The sequence below is a fragment of the Salvia hispanica genome, chromosome 2, assembly GCF_023119035.1.
Source record: "Salvia hispanica cultivar TCC Black 2014 chromosome 2, UniMelb_Shisp_WGS_1.0, whole genome shotgun sequence".
In the NCBI taxonomy this organism is placed as follows: Eukaryota; Viridiplantae; Streptophyta; class Magnoliopsida; order Lamiales; family Lamiaceae; genus Salvia; species Salvia hispanica.
In genome coordinates, this window is record NC_062966.1 from 32043549 (window position 1) to 32055907 (window position 12359).

Here is a 12359-nt window from a genome sequence, read left to right on the forward strand (position 1 = left end):
ATTTTTTGTATAACTTCCGAGACTGAAAGAAATTCTTTTCTTCTCTCTTCAGGCAAGTATTGGTAGGACATTATCCAATGTCTCATCAATTGCTGACCATGCAAATGATAAGAGGACTTTAGAAGCTACTGTATTGGGTGGAACACAGCTCTGCTCTCGACGGCTTTTACAGCAGATTATTTACTGTGTTGGGGGAGTTTCTGTATTTTTTCCTCTCTTAAAACAGCCTGGGATGTATGAAAAAGATGGAAGCGAACAGAATGATAAGATGTTGCTACCTCCAATTACTCTGGGAAATTTAACTGCTGAAACTATTAAGCTAATAGCATCGGTCTTGGATGATAATTTAGCCAATCAACAGCAGATGCTATTACTTTCTGGATTTTCAGTATTGGGATTTTTGCTGCAGCAAGCTCCAGCCAATCAGCTAAATCTGGAAACACTTTCAGCATTAAAGCATTTATTTGGTGTTGTTTCTAATGGTGGTAAGCCTAAATTGCTCATCAATGTTATCAGCTACTCTGTATATAAGATTATATGCTTCTCTTCAAATGCCCTTCATTCTCTAACTACTTCATATTTACCTACAGGCTTGTCTGAGTTGCTGGTAAAAGATGCTATATCTTATGTCTTTCTAAACCCTCATATCTGGGTCCACACAGTTTACAAGGTGCAACGCGAGCTATACATGTTCCTTATCCAGCAATTTGATAATGATCTGAGGTTGCTCAAGAGTCTTTGTAGGCTTCCTCGTGTTCTTGATATTATTCGGCAGTTTTACTGGGGCAATGCTGAGACCAAACGTGCTGTCAGGAGCAAGCAGGCCTTGACAGACCAAATTGTCGGAGAGAAACCTGACAGTGAAGTACATAAAATCCGTCTTCTTTTATTGAGTCTTGGAGAGATGAGTCTCAGGTACTTTATGTGTTGTAATGCTTTTACATCTGATTCTGTATTTATGTCAATACTTACTGGGTAGTGCTTCTGTTATATTTTGTAACACTCATTTAGTTATTCTAATGGTTATTTAAATTTGTAGGGAGCATATAACTGCATCTGACATAAAAGCACTCATTGCGTTTACTGAAATCTGTCAAGATACGGCTTGCATTGAAGACATCTTAAATATGATCATACGTGCAGTTTCCGACAAACAACTCCTTGCTTCCTTTCTGGAACAAGTGAACATAATTGGAGGTTGTCACATATTTGTAAATCTTCTGTCCAGGTAGTTATTTAATTTTGTGATGCAATGCCCTAATATAGAAAGAATGACAAAGATGACATTTACTTCTATACTATTTCATGGAATTTTCAAACATTTGGCAACACTGAGTGTTTGGATCTGGTATGATGTCATTAATAATTCTTGGCATTGTTTCTAATTCTTTCAACTTATTTTTCATCTTAATGTGCTGAAATTTTCCTGCAATTTGTAGTTATTGAGTTCTTTACATCATGCTAAAGTATTTAGTGGAGTGACGGGAACCTATTTTAGGTGAAGGAATGTCAGAGTGATCTTCAGTATATTTAGCAGTTTTATCACCTCCACTGTCCACTCTTTACCAGAATGTTTCAAAATCTTTTGAGCTATTATAAATACGTACAAAAGCATGAACACTGTTTTGTTGCTTAAAACTTGGTGGTTCTGGTTCATATACTTTTGTGTCTATCATTACTGTAGGGATTTTGAGCCAGTTAGACTGCTTGGGTTACAGTTTATTGGAAGACTTCTTGTTGGTCTTCCTTCTGAAAAGAAAGTGTCCAAATTTTTCAACATTGCAGTGGGGCGATCTAAATCTTTATCTGAAGGTCATAAGAAAGTCAGCTCAGTTACTCAAACATTTTTTTCCATAGTATCGGACAGGATCTTCAAATACCCCCAGACAGACCTTCTGTGTGCTACACTGTTTGATGTTCTCCTAGGTGGTGCTAGCCCAAAACAGGTGCTTACAAAAGTTCAATCTATTTTATCAGGGTGTTCACATTTATCTCTTTGTAGGTTAAAATATATGCAGCAGAATTTACAATTATTTCTGCCTTGCCTGCAGGTTTTGCAGAAGCAGAACCAACCTGATAGACAGAAAAACAGCAGGAATAATTCTGAGTTCTACCTTCCTCAAATTTTACCTCTCATTTTCAAATATTTGTCAGGTTGTGAGAATCGCACTTCAAGAGTGAAAATCATGGGTGATTTATTAGATCTACTAGATTCAAATCCTTCAAATATTGAAGCTCTTATGGTACTAATTTTTTGCTTGCTGTACTCTGTCAAGAAAAATAAATTCCTCTAAAATACGTCAATGTTTTATGTAGGAAAATGGGTGGAATTCTTGGTTGTCAGTCTCCGGAAAGCTTGACGTGTTAATAAATTACAAAGTGAAAATAGGAACTTGTGATGATTCTGAAATAGATGAGCAACAGATGGTGAAAAGTATTTACAGTCTTGTGCTTTCTCACTATGTTCTTTCCGTGAAAGGTGGCTGGCAGAATTTAGAAGAGACTGTGAACTTTCTGCTTATTCAAAGTGAACAAGTATTTCTACTACTTCTTCATAGAACTTATAATTTTTTCATTTTCTAAATTACCAAAGAACAAACTCCGTGAAAGTCATGTTTCTACAGGTTGGCATCTCGTATCAGTCATTTGTTCGTGATATATATGAAGATTTGACCCAGAAGCTAATAAACTCATCTGCTGAAGAAAATATTTTCATCTGTCAGCCATGTCGAGACAACACATTCTACCTTGTAAAGCTAGTCGATGAAATGCTCATCTCTGAATTAGATAATCGGCTTCCGGTATGTTGTTTCTATTCAATCTCCATTAGCCGATGTGCCCATGCCCCATTAGAATATGACTAATTATCCTTCACTTCTAAATAGTGAGACTGCACTTCATCTTTCATAATTGTAAGACACTTTTAAAGTTTGCTCCTAGGTAAATAATAGTACTCCCTCCGTCCAAGGTAGATGTCAAACTTGGGTAACACTTGGGGTAGTGATGGCACGAAATTTTAGGAGATATTGTTTTGTGTATTAAGTGTACAAAGAAAATACTCTATGTCCCAAGCTACTAGATGCATTTATTTTTTGCACGCATTTTGAAAAAATGATACTCCCTCCGTCCCCATCCCCAAAGAATATGCACTTTGGGTTCGGCACAGGTTTTAATGTAAAATTGGTAAAGTAAGAGAGAGGTAGAGAGAAAAAGTAATTAAAATATTGTTAGTGGAGAATGGGTCCCACCTCATTAGAAAGAAAAGACTTTCTAAAATTAGAAAGTGCATATTCTTGTGGGACGGAGGGAGTAATAAATAGTTAAAACGAGTATAGTAAGAAAGAGAATAATATAGAGAAGACTCTCTTTTCACTTTAACTATTCCCTCAGTCCGCCACTAGAAGTCCCGGTTCATTTTTATAAATGATAGACCCCACATTCCACTAATTCATTACACTCATGTTTTATTACTCCTTTGAACTTGGGAAATAGAACGAGTTTTAATGCAAAATTAGTAAAGTAAGAGAAAAAGAGAAAAAATGGGTAAAGTAAGAGAGATGAAGAGAAAAAGAAACGCATCAAGTATCTTCGGATGGAGGGAGTATATTTATTGAGTCGTTTCTTTTTGCACCTGTTTTGAAAAATGATTATAAATAGTTAAAATGGAGAGACTAAAGTTAGGAAAAGAATAATATAAAAAGGCTCTTCTTTGTAGTATTTTCTCTTTTATTTTTATTTTTCTTCACTTTAACTATTTATTTTCATTTTTGCAAAACGAGTGTATAAAAGAAATGACTCAACTACCTCGGGACAGAGGGAGTATATTAGGAGTAAGATTTTTTTAAAGAAATAGGAAGTGTGACATCTTTTGTGGGATAAACTAAAAAGAGAAGTGTGAGAGTAATAAATTGACAGTTTTTTTTTTTAGTTTTTGTTGAATTGTCAATAAAGCACTAGATTTAATACTTAGGGGTGTAATACTTAGGGGTGGGATTAGAGTATGGAGAATTCATTAGTGTATTTTTATTTCGTAATTATTTTATACTCTCTTTGTTCCATTTAAAATGAAACGTTTTCCTTTTTTGTTTGTCCCATTAAAAATGAAACGTTTTCCTTTTTGGTTCCATTAAAAATGAAACGTTTCTTAAGATGGATCTGACTTACTTTACTCTCTTCATTATCTCACAAAACAACAATAGAAAATTCCGTACCGAAATCCAAATGTTTCATATTTATTGGGACGGAGGGAGTACATGGTGGTAAATAACAATTTTGCTCAATGTTATCAATACCAAATGCATTATAATCATATGATTACCCCTATCTAATACTCCCTCGGCCCCATAGAAATAGGCCATATTTCCTTTTTCGTCCGTCCCATACAAATAGTCCATATCCATTTATGGTAACCTTTTTCTCCTTCTCTTTTACTTTATCATTTATGGGTCCCACCATCCACTACACAATTTCAACTATTGTTTTCTCCTTCTTTCTTACTTTACCAATTACACATTAAAATCTGTGCCAACCCTGGAGGGACTATTTCTATGGCACGGAGGGTGTATGATGGAAAGGACAATTTTGACATTTGACTATATGATTCTGAAATGGCTATTTCTTCACAAACCCATTTTGGAAATCAATTTATAAAAATGTTAATTTCCACGTTACTTTTTAAATTTAAATTATTTTTTTCCAAAAAATACACTCCCTCCTCCGTTCCAACTTTTAGTCGAGTTGTATTCCTTTTCGGCCCAACTTAGTTGAGTCATTTCCTTTATGGCAAAAAGCAAGACATCTAATTACTCTACTTTATTCTCTCTTTTATCGCTCCTACTCTATTTTTTTCTCCTATTTTATTTTATCTTCATATTCCATTCACCATAATTTCTTAATTTCGGTGCCCAAAAGAAACCCCCCAACTAAGTTAGGATAGAGGGAGAATCAAAGTAAAGGTAATTTGATAAGGATAATGAAATTCTAATTGCATGATATTATAAATGTTGAAAAATGATATTATGGCATAGGAAAAATGTTTTTTTATACTTCCTCCGTCCCAAAAGGATATGCACTTTGGGTTCGTCACAGAATTTAATGCAAAATTGGTGAAGTAAGAGAGGTAGAGAGAAAACGTAATTAAAATATTGTTAGTGGTGAATAGGAATGAGAAAATAGTTTCAAAAATTAGAAAGTGCATATTATTCTTGTTGGACGGACTAAAAATGAGAGAGTGCATATTCTTGTGGGACGGAGGGAGTTTGTGATTATGATATTCTGATGATGGGAAAATGATATGATGTTGGCATTCAACAATAATGATATTGTGTTGAATTGAAAATTATTTGTATTTTGCTTCAGATGGAATATTAATTATTAAGAAAATGATACTCTATAAAAGGAAAAAGTTACTTTTCATGTAACGATGTTAAGGCATCAACTTCTTGGATGACCTATTAATTGGTACTTCTTCCGTCCCAACTATAAGAATACGCTTTTCTTTTTAGTTTGTTCCCAATAAGATTACACATTTTTATTTTTAGAAACAATAAAATACTCCTTCCGTCCAATAAAAGATGTCTTATTTTTCTTTTTAGTTTGTCCCATTAAAGTTGTCACACTTCCATTTTTAGAAAAAAGTTATACATTACCCCTGCGAGCAATATTAAACCATAAAAAATGACATGATATTGATGATTAATCTGGACCATCTAATGCCAGATCCTATCCGTGCATCATGGTTTCAATTTTTCCTTGATTTTCATGAACTGAAGAACTAAGTGTAATGGAAACATCCCTATAGTTTCAAGATGGCGTGCCCTTAGAAAAGTCCAAAGAATATGATAGAAGATAATCCTTTCTAGGATGCCATTTTGTTTATGCAATTTTTGGTTGTTGAAATAGATATTCCTTGTCGCTTATATACTTGCTTACTTATTTTAAAATGGTGTAGGGTGAACTATATCCTTTTGCATCGCATGTTATTCTGTTGTATAAAAGAAACTTTTTTCCCCTTTCAACAGTTTCCAGCATGCAGCTCCAAGTTTTCTTCTCATTTTCCAGAACTAGATAACTGCCCAGACTTTAATGATGCTTTAGTTGAAGCCTTGCAGGGAGAGCCTGCCAATAACTTACCTGGGTATCATCATCTTTGCTATTAATTTGGGATTCGAAGACGTTGACTGCATCCATGATTCACCTGAACTTCTATGTATTCTTTTTAATATAGTTCACTTTTTTCTTAATAGGAATTATGGGATTCAGAACAAACATTTCTTAAATGAAGATGAAAAAATCTGTGATGAGTGGTGGAATTTATATGACAACCTTTGGATTATTATCAGTGAAATGAATGGAAAGGGACAGAGCAAAAGTTTACCAATGTCTTCATCATTTTTAATGCCATCTTTAAGCCAAAGAGCCCGTGGCTTGGTAGAATCATTAAATATCCCAGCTGCTGAGATGGCTGCAGCTGTGTCAGGGGGGATAAGCAGTGCACTAGTTGGAAAACCAAATAAAGCTGTTGATAAGGCTATGCTCTTGAGAGGGGAAAAATGCTTAAGATTCGTTAACCGATTAATGATCCTCTATCTTTGTAGAACATCACTTGAGAGAGCATCTCGTTGCGTCCAACAAGTTGTTCCTGCGTTGCCTTTCCTTTTGACTCCTGATGATGACCAGAGCAAGAGTAGGCTGCAACTTTTTATCTGGTAATAAAATTTATCAACTGCAGCTGAAAAATGTTTGCAGGATCTGTTTTTAATGTCTGGTTCATTAAATTATTATTTGGTGGTTTTTTATTAATAAAGAAATGTACTCCCTTCGTCCCATAATAGATGTCACACTTTCCTTTTTAGATTGCCCCTTGCCCCACAAAAGATGTCACATTTCCTTTTTTTAGAAAAATTTCTCTCACATTACTATAAATCTCACATCTCCTAAAATCCCGTGCCATCTTTTATGGGACGGGGAGAGTATGTTTTAGGTAATGACCGCTTGATTTGTGCACAGGTCCTTGCATGCTGTTAGGTCACAGTATGGAATGCTTGATGGTGGAGTTCGTATTCATGTTATATCCAGATTGATACGTGAAACTATCAATTGCGGGAAGTCAATGTTAGCTACAAGCATCATGGATAGTGATGATTTGTCTGATTTAGGTAGTACATCAAAGGAAGGGAACTCTATATTGAATTTCATCCAGAAAGATCGCCTTCTCGGCGCGGTATGTCTCTTTTCTTCCCAGGTTTTATTATAGTTAGCTACTGCGCCTACATAATATTGGATTCTTGTCATATGCACCCAAATGAATACATAAAACTTTAGATAAACTGGAAAACATATTAATATGTACAAATTTATTATTTTTCTCGGTAACAAGAAGGGTGGTTTATTCCCAGTTAAGGTGAGGGTTTTGAATCCCTAAATGTGCCAGCCGACCACTGCACGGTTGAGTAGTTTCTGTTAAAGTATACCTTCAAAGTTTTGCCAAACTGGAGAGTGAGGTACAAGTGAAAACTGCTTAGCCATCCATTGGCCCAGAATCTTCTTGTTACTCGTCAAATTTTCCTTTGGTCGCAGGCAAAGTGTTTTTTTTTGTTTCTTCTTTTTCTTACTAAGGATATCATAAGCGGAACGAGATTTTCTGTTGTAATTATCGAGATAAGAAAACCTGTGAAGTGATACTTTTAAAGAGTTGTTGCTATTACTTCCTGTTATCTAAATCTATATTTTGCAGGTCGCGGATGAGGTCAAATACATTAAGAGTGTGTCAGTAGATCGAAATTTGCAATTAGATGAGCTGCGAAGTAAAATGGAAGAAAATATGTCTTTAGAATCTACTCAAAAGAAAGCTTCTGAGGACCAGATACAGAGTAGTTTAAGTGCCATTCTTTCTTCCGATGAAAGTAGAAGATCTTTTTGCCAGCTCTCTATGGATGAAGACCAGCAAATTGTATCTGTAATATATGAATATCTTTGGCTTGCTTCCTTGATTGTATAAAATTTTCTATTCTTGCACGTAGTATGCTCACATCTAAGTTTACCTTGTACAGGAGAAGTGGGTTCATATCTTCCGCTTGCTAATTGATGAAAGGGGTCCATGGTCTGCTAATCCGTTCCCCAATAGCATAGATGCACATTGGAAACTTGATAAGACCGAGGACGGATGGCGCCGTAGGCAAAAGTTAAGACGGAATTATCATTTTGATGATAAGCTTTGTCAGCCTTCCTCCACTTCATCTAACAATGAGGAACTTCTTTCTGCCAATGATGGCAAATTTGGTTCGGGGAGTGTCACCTTGGAGAAAATGAAACAATTTTCTGTTAAAGGAATTCAAAGAATTACTGACGAAGGATCTTCAGAGCCAAATGAAAATGAGGATGAATCTAGCCAGCAACAGATTGTTGAGATTGAGGATACATCAGGCAGACAAGAGGTGACAAGAGAAAGTACTGAGCAGGAAATTTTGCAAGATAGAGAAGATTACCCGCCGGTAACAGAATCAGAGACCAGCGAGGTATGATTTGAGCATCTATAGTGAAGCCATAGAGCAACGACCACTCTTATCTCCAATGTTTTTTGCTTTTCTAATGTATTTGCAGGTTCTCATGGAAGTACCCTGTGTTCTTGTAACACCAAGGAGGAAATTATCTGGGCGATTGGCAATTATAAAGAAATCCTTACATTTCCTTGCTGAGTCTTGTGTGGAAGGTACAGGAGGATCACCTGTTCAGAAACCTGAACATTCTGGAGGACCTCAGAGGCAGAAGTTTCTAAAATGGCCCACAAGTTTGAATGGAGATGCTGAAAGACTAGGTTACCCAGAGAATTTTGATATAGTTATTGGAGACAGATGTCAGAAGCAGCATATAAGTACTAAGCGGCACCGGTGGTGGAACATACTAGATGTACTTATCCCTTTTTATGCTTCTTTTTTGTTACTGTCTTACACATTATATGGGTATACCTAATTGCCATTTGTTCTTTGTGCTTGCAGGTTAAGGCTGTCCATTGGACTCGGTTCTTGCTGAGAAACACTGCAGTAGAGATCTTCTTTGTTAACTCTATTGCACCAATATTTTTGAATTTTGCTTCTCAAAAAGATGCGAAGGATGTCGGAAGTTTGATAGTGAAAACCAGAAATGAATCTACGTTAAAGGGCTACAAGGAAAAGACCGGAGTTATTCCTTTTGTTGACAGACGCGTAGCTCAGGAAATGGCAGAAACCGCTAAGGAAAGATGGAGAAGAAGAGAGATGACTAACTTTGAATATCTGATGATTCTCAATACCCTTGCAGGAAGGTCATACAATGATTTAACCCAGTATCCCGTCTTTCCTTGGATATTGGCGGACTATACATCTGAAACTCTTGATTTAAAACAAGCAGCCACTTTCAGAGATTTATCAAAGCCTGTTGGAGCCCTTGATCCTAAACGATTTGAGGTTGTTAAATTTTTACCTTACTTATCCAGGACATTGTCCTTGTGCGATTACTACATCTTTTACTTATTTTTCAATGATTCAGGTTTTTGAGGATAGGTACCATAACTTTGTAGATCCTGATATTCCCAGGTAATTTGGCCCCTCGATGTATTTTATGTTCCAATTTCCATGATTTGAATCTATATTATCTTGCTCTTCATGTTCTCTCCCTCTGCTTCCTTCTACAGTTTTTACTATGGATCTCATTACTCAAGCATGGGTATAGTGCTGTATTACCTACTTCGGTTAGAGCCATTTACAGCCCTCCATCGCAGTCTGCAGGCATGATTTTGCTACCCACAATTACTTGGTTTTTCTCCTGTTATTGAATTACTGTTCCATTTTGAAATCTGATACTGGTTATGCATTCGAAGAAGTTAATTTCTTTCTTCTATCGTAGCCTACTCAAGATTTTACGGCTTTTTTTGTTTTCTTTGATTTTCTTTGTTTCTGTAGTTCCATCTTGATTGTTTTAATTTATCATTATTGTCATCTTCATTACTGTTGTTGTCATCATCATATCGCCATTATTGTTGTTATTAAAAAATCCATCCGTCCTGTGTCTTCAATCAGGGTGGTAAATTTGACCATGCAGACCGCCTCTTTCACAGCATTGAAAGCACATACCGAAACTGCCTTACAAATACAAGTGATGTGAAGGAATTGATTCCTGAATTCTTTTACATGCCAGAATTCTTAATGAATTCAAACTCTTACCATTTTGGAGTAAAACAAGATGGGGAACTAATACGTGATGTTTGCCTCCCCCCATGGGCAAAGGTATCTTTTATTTCTCAACTTATTTCCAATCACTTCCTTTTGTATCTTGTTTTCTAAAGGTGGTTCTCTCAGCCCTTGGGACAAACTCTTGAATTTTCTTGTCACGTTTCCACTGTTTTAGATTAATTAAAAAACTTACAACTGTGAGGATTGAGTAATTGCAATTTTGGTTTACCCTTCTTGTGGTTTCTGTTTGTTCTATGAGCTAATTGACTTGATAGTGCTCCCTCCAAGTGATAGCTTTTCCTAGTCTGCTCTTGTTGTTAGATTAATTAAGAAGAGTGGTGGGAGGAGCTTGTGAAAAATAGATTACTTGAGGCTATGCTTATTCTTTTTATCAGTATTTGCTGATCAATTTCTTTGCCCTCATATTGTTACTAGCATTCATTTTTATCTTTTTTGGTATTTAATTTGATAATTTAAGATGTTCTAATAAGAATCTTCCATCAAAACAATCTCCAGGGCTCAGCAGAAGAATTTATCAGCAAAAACAGGGAGGCCCTTGAAAGTGAGTATGTTAGTTCAAACCTTCACAACTGGATTGATTTGGTGTTTGGTTACAAACAGCGTGGAAAACCAGCAGTTGAGGTAAGATACTTTTAGCTTACTCTATGTCAAGACCTGTGATTATGAATTTCTACCTGATCTGTGATATTGGTGTACAGGCTGCAAATATTTTTTATTATTTAACCTATGAAGGAGCTGTAAACATGGATAACATGGAAGATGATCTGCAAAGGTCGGCCATAGAAGACCAGATTGCTAATTTTGGTCAGACACCCATTCAGATTTTTAAGAAGAAACACCCAAGGCGGGGGCCTCCAATCCCAATTGCTCATCCTCTGCGATATGCTCCTGGGTCTATCAATTTAACCTCTGTTGTTCCATGTTCAATTAATTCTTCATCAGCTGTGGTTTACATCAATGTGTTGGACTCGTACATTATCTCTGTGGACCAGAGCCTCAGCATATATGTTAAAACCTGGTTGACAACACAATTGCAATTTGGTGGGAATTTTACATTCTCTGGTTCTCAGGTGCGATGTTAATTAATGCATGTAGAAGATTTTTTTACTATAATTTAGTATAATATAAGTGCATCTGCCTTGAACTTAAAATTTTATGTAGGATCCCTTTTTTGCTATTGGTCCGGATGTACTCCCTCCTTATAAAATTGGAAGTCCTTTGACTGAAAACTTTGAGCCTGGAGCACAGTGCTTTGCAACCTTGCAAACACCATCTGAGAACTTCCTCATTTCTTGTGGCAACTGGGAAAACAGTTTCCAGGTCCTGTCCCTTAATGATGGAAGGATGGTGCAGAGTGTCAGACATCATAAAGACGTCATTAGCTGTGTTTCAGGTAAGAGTCTTACCATCTGGAAATTATAACAGTTTCATTTTTCAATTGGTTATATTAGTTATTAGTTATAAATTATAATGTCGTAGTCCTAGAGCTTACAGAAGTCATAAACCAAAATTCTCAAGAGTCGGGCTTTCTTAATTCTCTAAAGATAAACCGAACGACAAACCCTCGAGTAGGAAGAAGTATAAATCTCTAAAACTTGAAACAAATGCGAATAAAACCATTAGAGTGCATGTCCCTGTCAAATAATTGAAAATATCCAACGGGTGAACCGAAGTCCACCAGCCGGTATCAGATGACAGGTTAGCCAGCTTACCTGCACCTTGATTACCTTACAGAAAAGTTTTCAAAAAAAAACTGAAAAACTTTAAGCTGAAGCCTCTCCAAAATACTAATGCATCGAGAATCTAGGCGCTACTGGAGCTGGACTTCATCTGAAACAGTGATAACAAGGTCACACAGACATGGAGTCAGACTCCAGCCAAAGAAAATGCCAGCCTTGACCATAATCTATCTGAATAGATGTAATAATAAAGTAGAACCAATATTGTCATAACATCATCAATGACTAAATGAAACAATAACCTCGTGAGTAAAACAATTTATGCCTTCCCACATATTATGTAATATGATGCCTATGTTTATTGTCTAGCTTACTAGAAATGCAACAACTAAATGGTCAACCTCAGAATATTGGCCTCGGGAGGCTGACAAAAGTGTGGAGAAACAAGCAT

At 36.1% G+C, this 12359-nt stretch overlaps 1 protein-coding gene across 4 annotated transcripts in view; it reads left to right on the forward strand.

The window, feature by feature from the left end:
• The window catches only part of LOC125206044 (BEACH domain-containing protein B), a 28920-nt gene that overhangs the window by 14610 nt on the left and 1951 nt on the right, over positions 1 to 12359 (forward strand). For 3 of the 4 annotated variants that reach the window (XM_048105320.1, XM_048105322.1, XM_048105323.1), the window contains exons 20-39: positions 53 to 485; positions 591 to 915; positions 1040 to 1228; positions 1685 to 1946; positions 2052 to 2243; positions 2317 to 2535; positions 2625 to 2801; positions 6021 to 6136; positions 6246 to 6707; positions 7009 to 7222; positions 7736 to 7957; positions 8052 to 8516; positions 8602 to 8907; positions 8997 to 9443; positions 9526 to 9572; positions 9671 to 9764; positions 10056 to 10262; positions 10725 to 10850; positions 10928 to 11299; positions 11391 to 11622. In XM_048105320.1, coding sequence (XP_047961277.1) covers positions 53 to 485; positions 591 to 915; positions 1040 to 1228; positions 1685 to 1946; positions 2052 to 2243; positions 2317 to 2535; positions 2625 to 2801; positions 6021 to 6136; positions 6246 to 6707; positions 7009 to 7222; positions 7736 to 7957; positions 8052 to 8516; positions 8602 to 8907; positions 8997 to 9443; positions 9526 to 9572; positions 9671 to 9764; positions 10056 to 10262; positions 10725 to 10850; positions 10928 to 11299; positions 11391 to 11622 — 5107 coding nt within the window. The remainder of the gene's footprint in view (positions 1 to 52; positions 486 to 590; positions 916 to 1039; positions 1229 to 1684; positions 1947 to 2051; positions 2244 to 2316; positions 2536 to 2624; positions 2802 to 6020; positions 6137 to 6245; positions 6708 to 7008; positions 7223 to 7735; positions 7958 to 8051; positions 8517 to 8601; positions 8908 to 8996; positions 9444 to 9525; positions 9573 to 9670; positions 9765 to 10055; positions 10263 to 10724; positions 10851 to 10927; positions 11300 to 11390; positions 11623 to 12359) is intronic. The other variant, XM_048105324.1, reaches the window with a different exon arrangement.